The 21,902-nt window shown below is 38.4% G+C and overlaps 1 protein-coding gene, 1 long non-coding RNA gene and 1 pseudogene across 3 annotated transcripts in view; 1 reads left to right on the top strand and 2 right to left on the bottom strand.

Annotated features, from left to right (window-relative positions):
• Window positions 1-356: 356 nt before the first annotated feature.
• On the bottom strand, window positions 357-3,363 carry LOC111573846 (GTP cyclohydrolase 1-like; annotated as a pseudogene).
• A 3,246-nt stretch (window positions 3,364-6,609) lies between these two features.
• The window catches only part of kank3 (KN motif and ankyrin repeat domains 3), a 36,772-nt gene continuing 21,479 nt past the window's right edge, over window positions 6,610-21,902 (bottom strand). For both annotated transcript variants that reach the window (XM_055019060.1, XM_055019062.1), the window contains exons 2-12: window positions 19,846-19,920; window positions 18,556-18,644; window positions 16,214-18,001; window positions 15,399-15,501; window positions 14,953-15,189; window positions 14,629-14,719; window positions 13,950-14,169; window positions 12,259-12,405; window positions 10,115-10,311; window positions 8,271-8,372; window positions 6,610-6,864 (exon numbers count right to left, since the gene is read on the bottom strand). In XM_055019060.1, coding sequence (XP_054875035.1) covers window positions 6,802-6,864; window positions 8,271-8,372; window positions 10,115-10,311; window positions 12,259-12,405; window positions 13,950-14,169; window positions 14,629-14,719; window positions 14,953-15,189; window positions 15,399-15,501; window positions 16,214-18,001; window positions 18,556-18,592 — 2,985 coding nt within the window. In that variant the 5' untranslated portion in view covers window positions 18,593-18,644; window positions 19,846-19,920 and the 3' untranslated portion in view covers window positions 6,610-6,801. The remainder of the gene's footprint in view (window positions 6,865-8,270; window positions 8,373-10,114; window positions 10,312-12,258; window positions 12,406-13,949; window positions 14,170-14,628; window positions 14,720-14,952; window positions 15,190-15,398; window positions 15,502-16,213; window positions 18,002-18,555; window positions 18,645-19,845; window positions 19,921-21,902) is intronic.
• On the top strand, window positions 10,183-14,413 carry LOC129350911 (uncharacterized). The gene is made up of 2 exons (XR_008604500.1): window positions 10,183-10,323; window positions 13,931-14,413. It is a non-coding gene; the product is annotated as an uncharacterized LOC129350911 (long non-coding RNA).

Raw genomic sequence — 21,902 nt, forward strand, 5'->3', positions numbered from 1 at the left:
ACATTGTACAATGTTCTTCACTCTGTCTGAGCTGTCACAAAAAGTTGAAATTTAATAATCATCATTCACTTCAATGAATGCGACTACTTGACATTTTAACTCGCACAATCTCAAAAAATGGTTGCATATGCCACCATTTTGGTCACAGTCTGGAGCCCTACCCAGTGGTCTCAGAATGGATATCCCTTGGTTTTACCACCCTGGCGGCCCTGAGTCTAAGACATCACAGAGGTTTCAACACACCCATGTGGGACAAGCTGACATCTATACAAATTCCTCCTTTAAACACTTACGAGTCTCTAATTTTTCATAAAATGTATAAAATGTCATGGAGCCGCATTTGATTGATTCTGTGATTCACGCTTAGCTACCTAAACATACAATTTTCTGGTGAGTGGTTCCAACCATTATAGCCATCCCTAACTGAGCCGCCCCATTGTAACTTTAGTATTTAAAACATTTTATGCTATGTTTAGGACCAGCAGAGGCTGCTCTGCAATACACTGGCTAAGACCCGGGTTATTACATGTTACGATTCGTGGACTTCATCATCCACATGTTAGATTGGAGCAAACGCTCTGTCAACTAAGACCGCTCGTTGTATCTTGTCTTGTGTTTTGAGTAAAAAGTTATCCTCAGATTTCCAAACTTGGTGTTAACTATGTTCCTTTAGTTTGAAGTATATGAAAACTGATTTCATAGTTAAAAAAATATTTGCATTTGTTACATAGAGGTCTGACAATATAGAACTCGGCGAATGACTATGTTAGTTATTATAAATACACACTTGTATCTTATCTGCAGTTTGCTTTTAGATTTAATTTATCCTCTGGAGCTATTTAAAATCATTGGCATTCAGTTCAGAATACTGAGCAGTGTGATGTTTAGGTGTGCAGATCAACTGGTGGATGGGTATTCGGTTCATTAACTTTGAGTCAGTCGAGGCCTAGGTTAACTGTCTGTGTCACACTTGACCACCTTATTCAACACAAGAAAGACCTTTGCCCTACTGAGTATTTTGTGCTTCACTTTATAGAGGATGAATACTTGTGCAATCACTTATTTCTCAGTTTTTGTTTTTTTAGATTATTTGACATTATTTTGTAGAAATATGTTTTCACTTGACATGAAAGAGTTGCTTGGTGACGTGAAAGAGAGTGTTTTCTTCCTGTTAAGAAAGCCCGATTAATTTGGCAATGATTCAGTGTTGAGAAGCAATAAAAAGGGAAGAACTTCCAAACAGGTGAATACTAGACACTTTATCTTCCCACACCCTGTAATATATCCAGATAGACCCAGCACACCAGTCATTACACCAGTGTGTGGTGGTTACTTTGCCTTTATATTTGTCTTCTTCATTTTAGAAACTTTATATCTAATTATACAATTTTTGGAGTATTGATGTGGGGTGTACATCAGGTTCAGTTTGCTGTCACAATGCTACCATGACTAATGATGTATGAATAAATACTTCATGCATAACATGTGTGCTGCATACAACGAAAATTCTGCTCATGTAATAACTTTTCACTTCTTTGTTTAGGGCAAGGAATTCCTTTCTGCACTTGGGATCATCATGAAATCTTCCAAGCATGACGCTTGTAACAGTATTGGCATTCATCTTCTGCACGCCTCTCATCACCATGCACATGTGCCTAAAGGACACAACAATATGTTGTTAAAGGTACCTTAAAACCCCAAAGGTCAATTCAGTGATTTCACAACGTCAATTTATTGTCATATCTTAGAGTTGTAGTGTAAATCTAGGAGCCATCATCCTGGTTTCACCATGCTTTTCTGTGTTGTGTGCACCCGGCATTATGAAAGTAACCATGACACTTTAGATTTGTCCAAAAGAGAAGATAGAATTAGATTTCCATTGACCAAGTTTAATGTGGATGAGGACTTACAATGCCTCAATGAGCACTGCCACTCCAGCAGGCTCCAATGCCTCAGTGATGGCAGAAGCAATCTGTTTGGTGAGACGCTCCTGAACTGTGGACAAAGTAACACATGACGTATAATATGGCAACATGAGAACATTAAAAGCAAAGAAGTATAAATGAGGAAAGAAGAATGAAATGCCAGTTATTTTTACCTTGAAGCCTCCTGCTGTAGATCTCAACAATTCTGAAAGAAAAACTAAAAATGAAAACAATGAAACATGCGTGCGAGCATGCATGTGGTATCACTTACCTTGCCAGCTTGCTGAGACCAACCACCTTCTTGTTTGGGAGCTATGCTATGTGAGCCTGACACAGTGAAACAAATCATTTATTTACTATGTCATTGATAATGCCTACAAAACTGATTTCTGCTGTTTCAAAATGTTGTGCACAGTAGTATTTGGAGATATAAAATCTGGAAGTAAATACCAATTACTTTATCAAATTACCTTGCCAAAAAAGAGCACCAAGTGATGTTCACAGAGAGAAAACAAATCAATGTCCTTGACAATCACCATCTCTTCATGGTTTTCATCAAAGATCGCATCATTCAGGATGTCTGTTTGGAGAATAATACTGGTTTAAAATTGTGCATTTATACAAAAGCAGATAAACAATGGCAGAACAGTGTTTCAAATAATTAAGAAATAGCAATCGGTATAATTACACTTTCTTTACAGTCATAATAAAATATAATTTACCTTTCATTATATGTTTTATTAAATGTATGTTTTTCCAACTAATTTTTAAAAAAGCATTTAAATGACAGTATTGAGACAGTCATGTTCAGCACTAGCTTTGTCATTAATAAGACTGTATTTACCTTCGATTGTCTCCTTGTAGCCTTTAGTGAGGAACTGCATGGCTTTGGCTGCACGTAGTGATGTACGTAGGAGTCCCTGTTGGTCAGTATCCTCTCTGAGCTCAGTCAGTATTGTGGTGTAAGCTTTCTCAATACGATAATCTCATATTGTACCAAGTAATGTATTGAATGATTGTATTGTGTTACTCACGAGTTGAACAGTAGAGTATTTGTTCTGATGTCAAATTAAAAACAAAAAAAATGCAATCGCTATATTAAAAATACAGACCCCCCACTAGGAAGTCAATACAAAACAAGTCAGTACATATTTCTTTAATGAGACTCAAACCATTTTTTAAAATTGCCCCATGTAAGAGGGATTGTGTTTGCTTTAGTTCTCTCTTCAAAACACCTCAAAGCTGCTGTCTTTGATTCAAGTAAAGCAATACACTGGGCCACATCATAGTTTTTATTGTTTTTTTTTTAGAACCTCTTGGAGATTTTGAAAGTGTGTTTTGAATAATTATCATGCTGGAATATTCAACTTCTGCCAAGCTTCTGCTTACCAGGATCCATCCTGTCAGCCAGTATTTTGGTATAACCACAGACATTCATGGTGCCATCTGTAACTGTCCTCTTTCTAGCACCTTTTTAACTCGTGCAGCTTCATATAATCACACTCCTACCTCTGTGCTTCACTGTCAGGAGTATGCTTTCACGATGATAACCCTGGCCAGGTTTACACCAAACATTCTGAAGCCCTTCTAAGCCCAGCAAGTTCCCCTTGGTATGATCTGACCAAAGAATGTGTTCCCAACATTCAGCAGGCTAATTTTCATGTTTGTTTGCACAGTTTAATCTCACATTGTCAGAGCTGTCACAGAAACTCAGATTTCCTTTGATAACCCTGTGCCTGAAACACTTGGCCATCTGTTAGACTGTGCCTTCTGTAGCCCGATGTCTGTAGCATCATTTTAGGAGAACAACTTTTCCAGCTCTGACTCGTGGTGCTATGGCTTGTTCTACACCTGTCATTACTTCCACAACTGTATTCAGACTGATCTGAGAGGCCTAATGTTCACAGGTCATATTGTGAACAGGTTTACAAAGGGAAATTTTATACAATTTTTGGAAATTCGTACGCAATTTTGTTTCGTTGATCACTGATTTTCTAAATTGTGTGTCAGTGATCACAAGTGTATTTACCTGTGTTGCTTTAAATTCTTACTTTGGGGCCTGTATTTTTTCAATGCAGTCGCTTTGAAAAATTTTTAAATGTATTTTTACTTATAAATACCCTACAGTTCAACATAGAAATAATATAATTGCTGAAAAACAATACAACTTCCAATCATTTGATATTTAAATGATTATGAATTGATTGACTTGTATACTGTAAAACATTAGAAGGTTTTCTAACAGTAAACTAAATCGTATTTATTTGGTTATTTTTACTTTATTGCCTTTGGATTTTTTTGTCACCCCTGTGATGAAAACTGGAGGATTAAATTTCAAACCTGATTTAGAAAAAGTTTAGATAATGCATGTTCTCCACACATGATTAAACCTCACTCAGCTGACTGTCTTGTGCTTCAGAAGAATACTGCTGTCTTCTACATTACTACTTGCTTCACTTACTTCACTTACATTTATCTAAATTGACCTAACACATCAATTTGGACCATAACAGTATTAATTATTGCTGAACACTGGGAGGTTACACTATATAGTGCAATACAGTCGCAGGCTGAGTTTAATTCTTCAAACTTTATTGAAATAGGCATTGAAAAATAACACCTGTAATGTTTGCATTTAGCAACTTGTAGTATTATTTATTTTTATTGACTAATGTACATTCTTAACTATTTAATCTTGAGGTAGGTGATAGTTACATACCTGACCCAGCTTGCTGACTGTCACAGTGCTGCCATGACTAATGATGCATCAGTCAGTTTTTCAGTTTCCCATTTTGTTCCTCCTTTTTCAAGCCTTTTTTTTTTTAATTACAGCAAAACCTGCAGATAACAAAGAGGGGGTATGATGGCATGATGGTAGCCAAGTATGACTGTCACCAGAAACTCGTGGGGGCTGTAGGGAGAGAGCTGTTACAAGTACTTAAAGAGCCCATATGCTTTTTGGGGTTTGATCTGGCCTTTATTGTGTCACAGTTTATTTGTGCATGTCAAAGGCCTGCAAACTTACAAAGTCCACACCGTAGGGAATAATTTTCTCCTTACCCACCTAGAACACCTGATTTTAAGTTAAAGCTTTTCTTCCATTATTTATTTACACCTACAAGTAGATAGTGTTGAATGCCCAAAAACAAAAATTGAAAAATTATTTCCTTCTTCATAGAGCCAAGTGTTATAAGGGAGTGTTTAAGACGGAATGTGTGGAAAGGTGCTGCAGAAATGTGCAGTATTCAAGGAAGATAATGTGCATTTCAAACATGAAACCTCTTCACCCTAAAACCTGCAAGTCAGCTGGCGTTATTAATTTTAGGCAGTATTAATGTGTCATACTGCACATTGTTGAGTTCTCTCTACTTCTAGCCATGGTGTGCTGTTTTCATGGAGGTGCAGGACTTTATATTGCAGTGAAAAATTTGCCTACAGTGACTAAAACTTTGACAGGAGCAAAAAGCACCCAGAAACTGATTGCGGTTCAGAAAGTTAAAGCACGTAAACATTTTCCAGTAGGCCTCAAAAATCCATCCATCCAATATCTATACACCACTTAATCCTCATTAGTGTTGCAGGGGGGTGGAGTCTATCCCAGCTGACTTGGGGTGAAGACAGGGGACTTCCTGGACAGGTCACCAGTTTATCACTGGGCTACACATAGAGACAATGGCCTCAGAAATATGATTGTAAATCTGGTGACGTGCCTACTATGGGCTTAGTTATTTAAACTGTCACAGCCAGTTCATTCTTTTAAGACAGTCGTTTTAAGGATGTCATCAACAAATAAAAAACAAATCTATTGTGAAATTGCCTACATTTAACAGCAATTTATGGTATTGCTCACTGACACAATGTAGTCAAATTTAAATAATTCCTTGATATGTGACTTGCATGAAAACAATATGTTTGCTTATCGTTTTGGTTTTCTAAGGATGTGGCATTGGATTTTTAATACAGATTTATTTTATTTCAGATTCAGTAGGTTCAGATTTCACCTGAGCTTGTCTCTGTTGTCATACTACATATCAGTAAATTTAGTGTGACACTTAAGAGCGCAGATAGGTTCAGTTGTTTAGCAGACTCTTAAAGTCTACAGTCCACTAATCCCTTTAATGTGTTGGCCATTTAAAAAAAATCTTCAAAAGCTTCCAGAAAAACACCAATGCAACTATTATGTAAACATGTTTATTTCAGAGATGAATATACATATATATATATATATTTTTTTTATATATATATATATATATATATATATATATATATATATATATATGCAGAGAGAGAGAAACAGATTTTTTTTATATATATAGTTAGTGCTGATTATACAGGTGAAGAGGTTTACACATCAGTTAGCTTGGCAGGACAGAAAGTGACAAACATAGAGCAACACACACCAGCCTCATCGCATTATTTGGTGTCTCCGTCCACATTGTGCTGTTCACTGCAAGTAGCAAGAATGTGCCATTTCACAGAGCTCGTGTAGTCATTTTATGTGTAGTGCGGACATTGGGATTTACTATACATATACTTCTTGTTGTATCACTGTGTGGGCTCACATCATGTGCTACTATGTCGTCCTTAACAGTAAAATATTAGTGGAGTGCAAATAATAAATGTAAGGTCTCAACTGCTGTCACAGAAAAAACAAGTGCTGGAGACCTCATTTAAACAACTCATATAAGTATATAATATAATCATTCACCACTTTGATGGAAAAATAACATTCTCATATTAACAATACTTAGAAATGCAAGACATATGGCAACATATAAATACATATATATTTAAGTAAATTCCAGTGGAGCTTTTCACAGCTCAGATCCAGTTATGTTTGCTGGTCTGTCCGAATCGGTGAGCGGCTATAATTGTGTCACTCTTCAGGCCAAGACTTGTGGGGGCTCGTGGGGCTTCTTGGCTGGGCCTTTGGACTCCCCTGAAAAGCACAATGTAGAGATTGTTAATTCTGCAAGTCAATGTACAGACAGTGGTCATTTTACAAGGCAGACTTGTACAGTCTAATGCAGTTAAACAGCCCTGCCATGAACATTTCTCTTTACCGTCATAATGTTTAGTTTTTAGTGATGCAGCCAAAAATGCCTATATTTAGTTAAAACCTTAGACCTTAATTCATTTTGCGAATTAAGGTCCCATTTAGTATAAAATAGATCATAAAGCATGGTGTGTTATAGGGCAGGATTAACTTTTGATTGACATGTCGCTACTGTATCACCATGCACAGTGTCCTTCACAAGTCAGTGAGATCCAATCCCTGTTTGCATTGTCCAGTTTCAGTAGACCAGGATGGCAACGGCTAAATTACAGACTCCAGGCTTGAAAACCTCCAATAACCAATAGGTGACACCACTGTGACTCCATCCATCGAGTCTATGGGTTATAATTAAAGACTGTGTTGCACTGGGCTTCTACTGAGAAGTGTATCAAATTTTTGTCCTCCCTATTTATATGCATGAAGGGATAAAACACCCCTCAGTATAACAGTCTAGTACACCACCACCACCATGACCTCAGAGTAAAACAAATGATCTAACACTTGTACAACAGCGTCAACAAAAACTGCGCATAATTTGTATAACCAGTGGTATTGGATTTCATTAATTTGTGCAGGTGTTAATTGGTGGAAGTTGCATGTTGAATCATGCAAGAACATTTGTTACAATTAAATAAATAATAAATAGTTTGTATACAGATATACTTTGTAGACAATAATACATTAACTGCTGCTACTTTTAAATTCACTTGTTGTAATTAATTAAATTAACAGCACTGATGGTAATTAGATATTCAGGGTCATGTCCTCTATCAGAGACCACAATGTACAGGAGCTTGGTGAAACCTAAAGAGGGCAGTAGTGCTCCTTCAGTCAGTGCTGCCCACACCCAAACTACAGCTTGGAGCGCTGCTGTGGAACTGATCCTACCCACTTTAAATACAAGAGACATAGCTCACTGTACAGTTATGTTGTGAGTGTGACCTACACCAACTTCAGCCTGCTTACATGCCACTTCCAAAAAGATTCAAGGCTGGTGAATTTAAAACCTTTCAGACAATGACTAAGGATTAACCTCACGCAAAAAAAAAAAAAAAAGTGAACTTTAGACTCTAGTGTTGATATTCATTATTTCTGAAGGCTGGTAAACCTGATCAAAACTGCAGCAGGAAGTCATGTATCAAACTCATGACAACCATCATTTCTGTCATTTTTTGTGTTATTCTTTGTGTGTGTCAATGACACTAAATAGAACTTTCCTGCCAAATTACATATTCTCAACAGCTGAATTATTCACACTGAGGAGGAGGAGGGTGGGAGGACAGACTCACCACAGCAGGCTGGGTCTTAGCATAGTTCATATGAGCATAAAGTAGCACAGCTGTGTCATTGTGGGCCGCTTCCAGTGCAATGGACAGAGCATTGCTGCCATCCTGCAGACAACAGAGGAAAGACAGAGCAAGAAAAAGATACAGAAGGATGTAGGGAGAGAGTAAAAGTCAGTTCATTGACCCAAAAAAAAAAATCCAACAGTGTTTCAAAACTAGAACAGAAAGCTGTAGACTTGGAGATTGATCGTGTGATCAACATTACACGAAGTTGTTCCTTTTTTCTGTTATTTTTGTGATTGGACATTTTGTTATAATTCCCATGAGTCAGTTTACCATCATGCGTCTGTGATTAGCCAGTGACCTACCAAGGCATTTATCTGTCCTGCATTCTAACATTTATTTTGTTTTTGTAATCACATCATGTTGTACGTTATTTAGGACACAACATAATCTACACTAATTAAGTTTTTGTAGTTTTGCTCACAATAAAGAAGTAACATCTAAATTCTACAATGTGTTGCAAACGTTGACCTAACTTTTTTCGAAAGCATATTCTTTTATAGTCAGCGTAAGCAGGTGGTTGACATTGTAGTAGGATTTCCAGCAAGGCAAAATCCATAGTTTGTTATGTAGTTTTGGTAGGTTCAGTGTATTTTCAGTTTTTAAAAAAAGGAGGAAAAACAAGATAAAACACAAGAGGATAACACTCATATTATGCTGCTGTAAAATGTGCATATTATGGTTTAGGGAAAAAATTCTGCAAAAAATATTTGTCTGTTTTTATACGATCCATATGATATTTGAATCAAGTCTATACCTTTACAATTGTATTTAATGGAATGCTGTCAGTCAAACTAAAAGAAGTTTTACGGCACCACTTAAATACCGTATACCTCCAATAGGCCCTACAGTCATGGTTTGTCATGCATTTCTGTGTTTTCAGTGGACTGGGGAAGTGGGGGCTTATCCAAATGCCCTCCCCCCCCAGTCCAGCTGTGCTGCATTGAAACACAATCCAGGAACTGTCTCCACCAAATGGCTAACTCATTCTGGCACAGATGTTAACACTCAAATATCTGTCTGTCTGGCTTCTCTTCAAGCATCCAGACCAATCCACTGTAAAATCACTTTAAAAATCACAAGGCTGTGTAGAACAGGATATGTCAACACAGTGAAAAAAGTTTACTTCTGTCATAAGATTTTCACTTGGAAAGTGCATGCTCTGCTGAGAAAATTAATATTTTATGTAACTGCAAATTTGAAATTGCTTATTTTAATCACTTGTTGATCAAAATGATACATCTTTTACATCCTGGATCCTTTACGGTGTTTCCTACATAGTGCTTTTTGGAAATGAGCGGTTGCCGCTGATTTGTATGTGGGTCATGTGTTGAAATATGCAGAGGACTAGTGCAGCAGCCTGCAGGGCATTTTGTTTAAAATCTGCAAGTCTGTGAACAGAGGGGTTGTGGCTTTTTAATTCTTCCCCAAGGGTTTGTGAGTAGCCCAGTGATTGTGTTTCCTATAAACAGCCCTAGTTTTAGTCAAGGCAGATGAAACTAATCTGATCATGGCTCTTTAGATTTTAGCTAACAGAGAAAAAAAAAAAGGAAAAAAAAGAAGAAAAAAAAGGTGACAAGAAGAGGAAACTGCATAGACCAGTTTCCCATGAGGAGCTGTTTCCTGTGCACAGATTAAGCTGAATCCCAGGTGAGAAAACACCCAGATGTTTTCGGCAGTCAGATATCCAAAAAGCTGACTTCAGCATTGGGCTCAGAGTTAGACATCTAAAGTTTCTGCTATTAGGTGCATGAATTAAATTACTAAAAATGTAAATGTCTTACATTATCTACAATGGATATGTCACACCCAGGCTGTTCCAGGAGCAGTTTGACGATCTCAGCCCGGCCATGCTCGCTGGCACACATCAGAGCTGTAGATCCCTCATCGTCCTGCACATTGACATCAGCGCCACACTCCAGCAGGGCCCGCACCATCTCCTGCCGCCCGTGGCTAACTGCCAACATCAGCGCCGTCTGGCCTGCCTGCAGAGGTAAACAATTTTATTTACAGTTTTGCAAAAGTTTTTGTGTAGATTATACAGAAAGTGGTTAGAAAACTTCTACCATTGACAGTTAGAGATGTACTGCCACCAAAAAAATCCCAACCTCCTAAAGGCACATGTTGACTTACTGATAAGAATCATATTGTTCTATGATCTAAAACAGTGTGACCGAGTGTTGATTTTAACTAAAGATTAGTTTGGAATTTTTACTTCTGTTCATACCAGAACAGCACACATGCTTCCTCTTCTTTTTATTTATTTTTAGTGAAATCCCTTCCAACACAGTGCAGCACGTCTTTTGCAGAGCTCCTCTTATACTGTAGTGGTTTAAGTGCTTTGCTTTAGAGCATTTCAGTTGTTACACAGCAGTCATTCATCTACTCAAAGCAGATTTTACTCGTCCGTTCAGGGGTGACCTTCCCACAACAAGCCCGAACAGAGTTCACTATTGGGCATCATTTACACCCAGGTCAGAAATCTAAAATTGGATGCGTTTCTCGTACTCAACAGAAAGAAATCTGTAAAACATGGATACTGCTTTTTATTCTGTTTTAGGGAATTTTTGGGCGGCATAAATTATAAACTCAAAAACACAGTGAGCATTGACAATAGTGCACTTTTGCAAATGTAATTCAGCAGATAACTCCCCAGTCCAAAAGTGAAACCTAAAACAAAACATGGCAGAAAATGGTATGATTTAAATTCCTGACCCTAAAATTGCACTGCGTGTCTCATGGTTTATTCCCCACAGCAACAATAGCAAGCAAGAGTAATTAGATTTATAGCCGAAACCCTGTAAATTCAGTCCTATGACTTGGCAGTGCGAGAACCCATCAGGCGCCATGTCCAAACACACACACACTACTCAACCTGATTAGATCAACCAGAGATAAAAACATGGAAAAGTCAACAGACTCTCATGAATGATCTGTGTGTCACGTTAGGCTACACATTTGTTTGAATCTAATTTAACCTAAAACCAATTATTCCTCTAGACTCTGATTTTTGAATGTCGTACTTCATTACAACAAAGGAAATGCTCTTAACATCTCCCCATAGAAATAAACAGGGCCTTATTCCCTGAACTTGTTTTTTGTTGTTGTTTTTGTTTGTTTGCTTTTATGACCCTCTTCTATAACAGTAGGAAAGAGTGGATATTCATTCACAAGTTCATTCACAAATTAAGCCAGACTGATCTTCTCTGTCTAACAACACTTAGGCTTAAAACACATTTCAACAACACACAAACATGACAAACAAGCAGAGAAAATAATGAAGTTGAGTTTCTAGTCACTGATCTGGTTACAATTTGTATAATTAATCCTTTGTAGAATTATTTTCATGTTAAAGGTATAATGTAACCAAATCAGACAAAACTCTTATAGAAAAGACAACAGAGGTATATCATAAGATGGCAAGTTTACTGCAAAGAATGACACTTAAGACGCACTCTTCAAATGTGTATTTGTTTCTAAATCTAAGTTGTATCCAATTATTTTAATTACTGGAGGAAACCTATTAATTGTATGCGTCACTTTTATTCTTGTTACTTGGAGATTTTTTGTCCAACTGATCAAATTTTCTGTTTTATTTTTCAGTTGCAATATGTTGAAATGAATTTACCAGCATGAAACAAGAGCATAAAAAAAGCTGGCTTTGCATATCAAATCAAGTCATCACTTGTGAAGAGTATTTTAACACTGTACAAAGTGAAAAAATATTTTCTGCCATAAATTGTTCAGTCTTATTAACATGTTTTTTTGGAAACCTCATAGTTACCAAAAAGAATTACATGCATATGAAAGAACTGACTGCAGTTACATGACTGTGGTAACATGAAAGTCTACAAATTGCATTGAAGAGTAAACAGCCCACATGAGTGGTGTGTCCAGTTTAAGGACTGTTTGGTGAACCGATGGCGACTTGCCTGGCTGGCCTTGGCATTGACATTTCCCTGACTGAAGAGCTTCTTCACCACGGCCATGTCGTCCTCCTCCTTTACGGTTGAGAGAGCAGCCAGCATGATGGCTGTGTAGCCTGCCTTGTTCTGCTTATCCACGCAGCACACACCTGCAGGGAACACACTTTATTACCATGCTGATATTAGCTCAGTGCAGATATATCAGTGTAGCTGTGCCAGCATATATGTTGGCCAATAAGTAACAAGAATTTGCAGTACAGAAATTCCAACATATGCAACACTATCACCCTTACAAACATGGTCCAAGGTTGACACGTTTATGCTATAAAATGTCCCTGTCAATATGTACCTTGATCATAATTATGACAAAAAAGATTTTCAATGTTGTGTTTATATTTTAAAAAAACATTATCAGATTATTTAAAATTCCAAATATCAATGTCTGCCTCAAAAATACTGTAAATTAGTGCAAATGTGCCAGAGGAGAAACCAAAAAGATAACTCTCCCCCTAGTACTTATGAATAAATGACAGGGCACTGACAGACTCTCTGAAAAAAGCAGGTTTTTAGTTCATTGCTTAGGTTGTCTGGCTGCACATTGACTGTGGTTGACTTTCAAGCTTCTTACCAAATGTCCCATATAAAAATGTAAAGTGCCTTTTTTTAGGAAACAAGTAGAAACTTGTTAAGTTGCTGCTTCTTATCCAGCATAAAACTGCAACAGTACCCAAGGAGAAAATTGTTTGGTCATAAGTCAAACATAATGTTTGTTTGGATTTTTCTTTTAGGTCCATGTAAAGCTTAGTTCTTTGCTCAATTGGCACAATCAAGATAATTCGTTCAAATGAAAAATGGGTTTAAAACTTTCATTATCTATTTTTTGTTACTTAACAAGTGGATAATTGTCTCTTTTTTTAACTTCTTTTAAGAGTTTGGGCTTTTTAGATTCAGATTAGATGGAACAAAAATTAAGAAATGATGCAGTATCCAAATTTTTCATTTCTATGTTTAGCACTTTGTTTGACCCACAGAATCAACACCCAGGGAGTCTAATGCTGTTTACTGTAACACATCCAATAATATTTAAATGTCTTGCTACATTTTATGTTGAAACTTAACCAGATGATGTTGTCGATGATGATAACATATGATAATGTTATCTTTACTGTAATTGGTTTATCTATACATTTATCTCCCTGCACCTAAATAAATGGCTACGTAAAGGAAACAATAAACCAAAGAAAGTAAAGGCAACATTATTATTGCCTGTAGCATTTTATTATTGTATAACATAGTGTAGCCGTTAACTATTGCATGGGTAGATGTGCTACATACGTAATGCGACAGTGCTAATCGGTCTGTGGCTGGCTGCCCCCACGTGGTAATAATACAGTCCAACCACAAGCTCAAAACAGGGAAGTGAAAAAATTAGAATGAGTAATTTTTTTTATATTTTGACTTTTTTTAATCAAACTCTGAAGCAACAACCCAAAAGTGAACAAATGAGGATTAAATTGAGAGACAATTTGTAATGAAGAAATAAGAAAAAATGGATAATGAAAGTTGCAAACCCATTTTTCATTCGATTCATGATGATGTTGCAAATTGAACAATTATAAAGCGTCACACAGACCATTTAATGTAATTTAATCACGTTTTGGATATCCTCCTCAGAGGACTACTGCTCACTAACCCGTATCCAGCAGCAGCCCGACTACGCCAAAGTTGGAGTGGGAGACGCTGTAGTGAAGAGCTGTGTTGCCGTTGCCATCTGTCATGTTGACCACATGTTCCAGCAGCACTGACGACACCTCAGAGAACGCCATCAAATAGTCTGAGACCCGTGGTGACTGAGCCATCTTGGCGCTGGAGATACGGAACCACTCGAGCTGGACAGTGTGGGTGCTGGAGAGCTGAAGGGTGGGAGTGGGAAGTCACATATAGTTACGCACTTTAAACAATGGTTCACAACAGCACCTGAAACAGAACCATCTCCTTGAGACAAAAGGTAAAAATAACTAAAAAAAATACAGTGTATAGAGGCAGTCAAGACCAAGACTGTACTTGTCTCAAGTTCATTGCAGCCTGACATATCACTGAATGTTAAGGGAAGTTCTTTTACCATCTGTTATTAAACTTAGACTTACTTCCTGGGCCGTTTCTTTGTATGGCTCCTCTGTTATTGTTACAAGAAACTCCTATTGTTTGTTGGTACCAAAAATATCCCTAAACAATAGAATATAATACCACAGCTTTCTTCAGCTTAAGTAATTACTTTTATCATGAGGTTTACTTTACTGTAACATTCTAGTGATGAAGATAAATGTGTCACTCAGTGTTAAAATGATTAGAAGAAGAATACATGGACGCACCACTTCCTTACTCTTCAGTGTTTTGATGTCATCGTTTAGGTGGTTCTTCAAAATGAGGCAGGCTTCACGCATTGTTGAGCTCAGCTCAAACCTGTGACAAACATGTAAGTGTGTGAAGCACAAAGGAATCACTGTTTACGGTATATGGATTTTGAGTGACTTTCTTGATTCATTTATGATTTGAAAACATTCTCAGCGTGACTCTTTAATCAGAAAACTACATTAACTCATTTTCTGCAGCCCCCGGACACCTGAAATTACATTAGTCAACATAGATTTAAGCAAAAAGCATTATTTCCTCCTTGGTAACATATAAGAACCTACTTTTCTTTCACACCATCAGATGAATAATTTGCAGCTCTCAGTGTTTCTTCGTCAGTGTCACTCTCATCCAGGTTCACATTTCTCTCCTCCTCAGATGTTTCTTCCTCCAAAGCTGCCTCATCTTCTTCTGTGCTGTCCAAGCACTCGCCTTCTCCACTTTCTCCAGAAGAACTACCATCTTCCTCTTCTTCTTCCTCCTCTTCCTCTTCATCTTCTTCACTGGATGTAGACTCATACCTGGAAGAGACAAATATTTTCTGAATTATCAAGCAAGTTGTACAGTTCACATTTTACCAAACTGGCTCTAGTAGAAGGAAGTTTTTGTTTCCTGTCAAACCTGTGACCTGTGTCACAGTGTTATTTCCAACCTCTAGACTATCTGTCGCCCTCATTTTATTTTTGTTGAGGCAAAAATAAAAATAAGGTTTCATGTTACTGTTATTCACCCTCCATTTAGAATGCCAACAAATTGCAGGCTCTTCTTGCCAGTGGTGCGATTCTCGCCCGAGTTACTCCCATCCTTCCTCTTCATGATTGATTTCAGCATACCTGTTATCATAAAGGAGACAAATGGGACAAACAATAGTTCAAATTACAGCCGGAAGCAGGTAACTTATACACAAATAACAGTGTTACAAATATTATGTTATCAGTCTCTCAACAATGGAGGACTATGCCTTTTTTTTAAATGTAAGCTTTGTATTGTATAAGCAGAACTACTTGACTAAAACTGATATGTCAGAAAAACATGGAAATTGTTGCAATACATTCTCCTGTAAAAGTATTTCATCTGAATGGATAACACTTTATTATATTTTAAAGAAGTTTCATAGGATGAACTAAGAAATTTGTAATATTATAAAAAAGACAAAGCTTTGATTTGGTATACTAATAATTTAAAAAAAACATAGTGAGAGTCTGTTAGCCAGTTCAGCGCATGAGTGGATAAAGCAAAAATGTGATATTTCCTACAGGTCAGGATACAATTCATCATGTGCTGAGAATAAAGTATATATTCAAAAGGATTAATAGATAAGTTTTAGTTACAAATGAGACAATTATTTGGGACTGTGAAATATTACCTCTACATTGTACACCACCAGTTGCAAGTATGAATTGACAATCTTGTATGCTGCTGATTTACTAATGAACGTTTTCATGAAAGTTTCCAAGAGTAATAATTCTAGCTTTAATGTACTGAAAAAATATATGAAGGCATGAATCATTTATCCTAAGTCTAGCTTGTTAAAAGCCTGCTCACCTGTCTTGGTATTGCTGGCTGCAATCTTCTCTTCTTGTTCTCCCTCTTTCGTTTCAACTGTACCGACCACCTCTTCTTCTGGTGAGACCTTGTATTCAGCAATGGTCAGCTGTCTCTTCTTTGGCAGTGTAACTTTCTGCTCCTCAGTCTTTTTCTCACACAGGTTCTCCCATTGGCACCCAGTGCTGACCAGCGCAACAGGAACTGGTTCAGCTGGTGTCACTGCAGCATCAGTCTGGGTGCCCTGTTCGATCTGATCTACTGCTAAACCTTCACCTACACATACATCAGTCAACTCAGGATGACACAAAACTGCAGCATGCTTTAACGTAGAGGTCAGCGTCTCTACTTGGGCATTTGTCATGTCTGGTTTGGCGAGAACCCCTTTCTCAAATGTGACTTTAGACGTTTTCTCCTCCATCTGGGCTCTAAGGATTCCCAGGTCATTGTCGGCTGCACTCAACCGATCCTCTAGAGACACAATGGACTCTTGCTGGAATTTGATGGTGTCCTGTAAGGTGTCTATCTCATGCTGTGCCTCTGAAGTCAGCCCAAGTAGTGACTCCATCACCCAAACCTCAGCCTCCTGCGTCTCTACTCTGGTTTGTATTCCTTCATCCTGAACCAGAGGTAGCTCTGTTCCTGTGCATTTTTCACAAACATCTACTTGTGTGCCCTCAGAAGCATCCTTTACACCCTGGCTGTAGTAGAAAACAACAGAGGCCATTGGCATGTCACCCCCAACAGCCACTGATTTCTTCTGAACCACTACTTTTTCAGGAGTATTTACTAAAACTTTAGGTGACCGTTCTGGAGACTTCTCTTCCTTTGCCTCAAATTTCTCTGCAAGCCGCTTTAGCTCACCAGATTTTACAACGCCCTTGTGTCCAGTTGAGGTTGGTGAAGTCAGTCGACTGTGGTCATTTTGGAAGGTCTCTGTGGTTTGAGTAGAAGACTCTGTAGATGGATGCTTCTGCTGGGCGACCTCCATGGCTACTTTCTTCTCCTGCAGGGCTAACAGAAGCATGTCTTTCTCTGCACGAAGTTTGGCCACCTCTTTTTCAAGTGCAGGAACACCCTTTACCCGTTCTTCCATCTCTTTCAGCTGCTTCAAGGCCGTAGCCATCTGCTCTCTAACTGTCTGCAGCTGGCTGGGTGGTATTGGGGTCATTGCGGTGCCAGAAGCTGGAGTGCTGTGCCCAGAGGTCTGAGGACTGGGTTTAGTCCAGTTACTCTGTAGAGGCTGAGTGGATGAAGAGGGTAAGAGCTGTTTTGGAGGATCTGCAAGCTGAAAGCGCCCACCATTCTGGTGTTGGTGGGTTTGTTCCTGCTGTAACCTCCGGCTGGTTTCCAGAAGAGTCCGCTCCACTCTGGGGTTGCGTTGTGGTGGAGGTGGTGGCACTTTGGCCCCAGCAGACAGGGGAGGGACACTGAGGAGGGTTACAGGGGAAAGAGAGAATCCCTCGCACGGTGCTGACCCAAGGCGGTTACGTGGTGGCGGTGGTGGAGGAGCTCTACCATCTTCACTAGCTGGGGATGCAAGCGACTCTGTGGATGTCCAGCCACTGGTACGCCCCCCCACACCTGGACTCCTCTGGGAAAGTTTTAGTCCCCGTCCAGTACGCCGGGAGTTGACAGGTGCCCGGCGGACATTGTGCCCACTCTCTATCTCTTCTACATATTTAAGGAAGTCCAGATCCAGCTGGAAGCCATACGGAGTCTGGACAGAATAAGATCCTGACTGGTCAGCCTCTTCCTGACCAGAGTAAAGGAATGGAGAGCCCAAATCTGAATGGAAAAGGACACAACAATGGACAACACATCATTATTGCTCTTTGGAAATTCTTAGTCAAGTAAAATTTCATTGACATTCAGTGTTACTCCCCAAAACCCATTGTGTATTTCTGTGTATTTCCTGTCTGAAAACACTTGCAAAGCTGATTTAATATTTTATATTGTGCATTGTTCACATCTGTCCTACTAGCTGTGTTAAAATCAGTACACTAAAGAGGTGCAGTGTGTCGTCACGATTTACGGGAACTGAATTGGATTTCTGCTGTGTTTACGGTACAAGCAACATAAAGACATCAAAAAAATATTAAATATAGTTTGTTTCCCACAGTCAACTGTTTTCCTGATACCATTTGGAAGATGTCAGTATGATAATCTCCACAAATATGTAACTGGCAGTTTAAAACAAACTGACCACAATAAATAAGACGGATACATGCTGACCTAAAAGCTTCATCTCAAGGGGTAGTCTAAGTAATGATATTTTCACTGTCACAAAACATATTTGACAGTAAGTTGGAAATTCAAAAACAGTGGCAGTAGCTCCTTACCAGGCAGCTTTGGGTTAACTTGCACCGACTGAGTCATTTTTCAGGACTTGGACCTGTCAGCACACTTGCAGCTTCAAATCAACACCTGGCTAAAGAAAACATGCAGTGACATGAGTGCATTTGTTATTGATGTTCTTAGACCAAGAGTGAAAAAAAGAATTTCTAAAACACTGCACAGTAGTTTGATAAAAACATTGGAACAACTCTAGCATTTGTCACAGAATGACAGTCTCAAAGTGTAGAGTTTTGATTTTGTCTTAATGACATTTTGCAACACATTTTGACTAATAGGAGACATCTTTAAAACAACAAACAACACAAAGAATCTAACGTCCAGTCAACCCAACTGGCTCCATGCTCTCACTTTAAAAGTGGATAAAGATGCTTCTTTATAGAAGCTGTAAACCCAGTGCAGAAAGATCTGAAGAAGTTTGTTCTTTATGGCTTCTTAGCACATGTGACAGCCTGTGACTGAATTCAAAATAAAGTGAATCCCCTGCTTTCAGAGATAAAGAGGTTTAGTTACATTCATCTCATGTTTGCGTTTCCTCCTCAGAGGTGCTGAAGGGCATTTGGCCTGACATCATCCACACTTACTATTACACAGTGAAAACTAAAGTGGGCAAAACACCTGAGAACAAAGTCAACAGCTATAAGCTGAACTGGACTGAAATTAAAACCACAAGACAGCTGCTCCATTACCAGCAGCATCACACCAACTAACTCTGCTGAAAAATCACAGGATTGTCTGCATCACGAGACCTGACACCATACATGCTTCACTAACCAATTGATTTCTGCTTGTTTCTCCTGGCATAATGTCCGTTTGTTCACATACACGGGGCAGAGAAACAGAGAAGGAGATATTGTTAAACTTAATGCTAAATATTAAGCATACAAAGCTTTGCATATAAATAGTCAGATTACATTTACTCTTTTTCAGTTGAATGAAGAAATCAACTCTGACTGGGACAAAGACTAAAGCTGTGTGATCGCTTTTTGCTGTTATTCATCTTACTTAGGGGACTCTTAAAAGTATCTCATGAGAATAAAAAAGTGTGAGTTTTTCTTTGATGAGCCATGGTACGGTTTCCCTGCTCCTGTCAACATCCAGATTCTTATTCAGGAAATAAAAAAGGCTTCCTGTGCTGCAGGAAAACCTACCAGTTAGTGAGTCCCTGTCAGCAAGTGGAAAACTTTGCCTAAACTAAAAGCCAATTACAGAGGGAAGAAGGAAATATTAAAAAAAAACTTCAGATTTTAACTTCAAGACACTGAAGAGAAGTTTACCTCTAACAGCCGCTCAGTGAGCGATTCATGCAGCTGGAGCTCAGGCTGGTTACCTCTTCTCTGCTCCACACAGCCCTGTGAAAGAAAGACATGAAGACTATCAGACAAACTAAACCCGATAACAAAACACACTGCTGTCACAATACTGAGGCACATTGCCAGGCATCAAATTAGAGGAAAACGCGCAATTAATTAATCGTCTCATTTGACACATGTAGGTGCTTCCATATTGGATGCAATGACTCACTGGTTTGATAAATATAAAAGTTAAGTACAAATCAACCTATACAGTCACCAGATTTAAACACTGAATAGGAGGACATTCTCTGGGAAAATGGTGTTCATCCCATCCAGTAGAATCCCAGAGACTTGTGAAGTTCAAGCCAAAAACCCTTTATTGGAAATACACTTTATTGTGAGTTTTTCTGACCTTGAGTGTCAGCTGGTTGTTTGGCGAATTCATGCCAAAAAAGAAGTCCCAGTAGAAGGACAGCTTGTTGTTTTTATATTTGTTTGTACAACCTAAACAAAGACATAAAACAAAATCATTGTCTTTAGACAGGTACAGGTTGGCGTGGATGTTTCCAGTCTTTATGATAAGCGAAACTTCCTAACGTCTGGCTAAAGTTCAGTATTTTCCATACAGACATGGGAGTAATTTTACTAACAAGCAAATACGCATACTTAACAAAATGCTTAATTTTAATAAAATTCTGAAATGTTTAGTTTAAACATCCAGATGTTTTTCAACTTTAATAATCAACTAAGTGAAAAATCTGCAAGATGAGAAAAGATGACTTGAATTTGGTGTTATCACCTGACAAGGGAACAAGTCAATTTACAGAAGCTTTGGTACTGGACAACAGAACACCAACATAAACTAACAAGGTGTGCATCTACCTGCACTGCAACAAACCTCCCTGTCATAGGTGAAATAATACAGGCTGCTGTTAAGGGTCAAATGGAGCAAAAGACTTTCTGACCTACCACTAGTTTTGCTGGGAATTTCACTGTCAAAAGACCCTTCAATAGATACAGTATATGTGTAACAGAAAACACGGATGCGCTCAGTGTTTGAAACATGAAACAGATACAGTAACTTGTACCTCCACACACTAAACCTCAGACACATGCAGTCATTCATTTAGTTTCAAACACACACTTACAGCAGCACACACACACACACACTTTTTCCAGCAGCCTGAAGCACATTCCTAACACATGCTGTTGAAACACGCCAGTCGTCCTTCTAGCTGACTGACTACTGATAACCTATAAACACACACACATCATTTGTCAGCTCAGGCTACAGCAGACACACAGTTTATTGTCAAAGAAAAACCCACAAACATTCACACAGACAGGCAACTAATTACCACAAATCATATTATGGGCTATTGTGGATGACATTAATTAGAATATGCAGTTGTCAGTGGGAAGAAAAGAATCTCCTCTAACTGATAACAGTGTTTCTGCTCAGTGTTTTCTTATCAGCTGCTGCTCTGTTTCTCAGCGTTTCAGTCAGTTCTGCTCTCAGCTGATGCTGGAGCGTTCAGGCCAACCAGACACCAGCAGCACAAAAGCTTTTTAAAGATGTGGCTTCAACCAGACTAGACTGAAGTACATTGAGTTTTTGTGTTGGGTTTGTTTAGAACCAAACACAAAGTCACCAGAGCTCATAAACAAGGCACATGATTCACAAATAGTTTGTTTACTGCGCAGTTTTAGTAACCTGTAATCCCGGCTGTGACTACAGCTTCTGCGATTTGTTTGAGCTCTTGTCTGATTTTCATAATAGAGTTTGTGGTGTTTTTGTCAAAATCCAACTGTCTGTTTAGAAATTTTGTAATCTCATTTTCTTTTTCCTTCTCTCTGGCAGACACTTGTTTCATAAGAAGCCAAATGAATGTAGATCCAATGGAGATGGTTTGTATCAATGATGACAAAGAAGCTTCTTTAAATATGTGTTTCTGGGGTAGTTATGATGTGACATCCTTAATAGTGATGCACAAAAACACTGGGAGTTGTGTTTTCTGTACACCAACAACTGTGAGTTT

Source organism: Amphiprion ocellaris, chromosome 2, assembly GCF_022539595.1.
Source record: "Amphiprion ocellaris isolate individual 3 ecotype Okinawa chromosome 2, ASM2253959v1, whole genome shotgun sequence".
Lineage (NCBI taxonomy): Eukaryota > Metazoa > Chordata > Actinopteri > Pomacentridae > Amphiprion > Amphiprion ocellaris.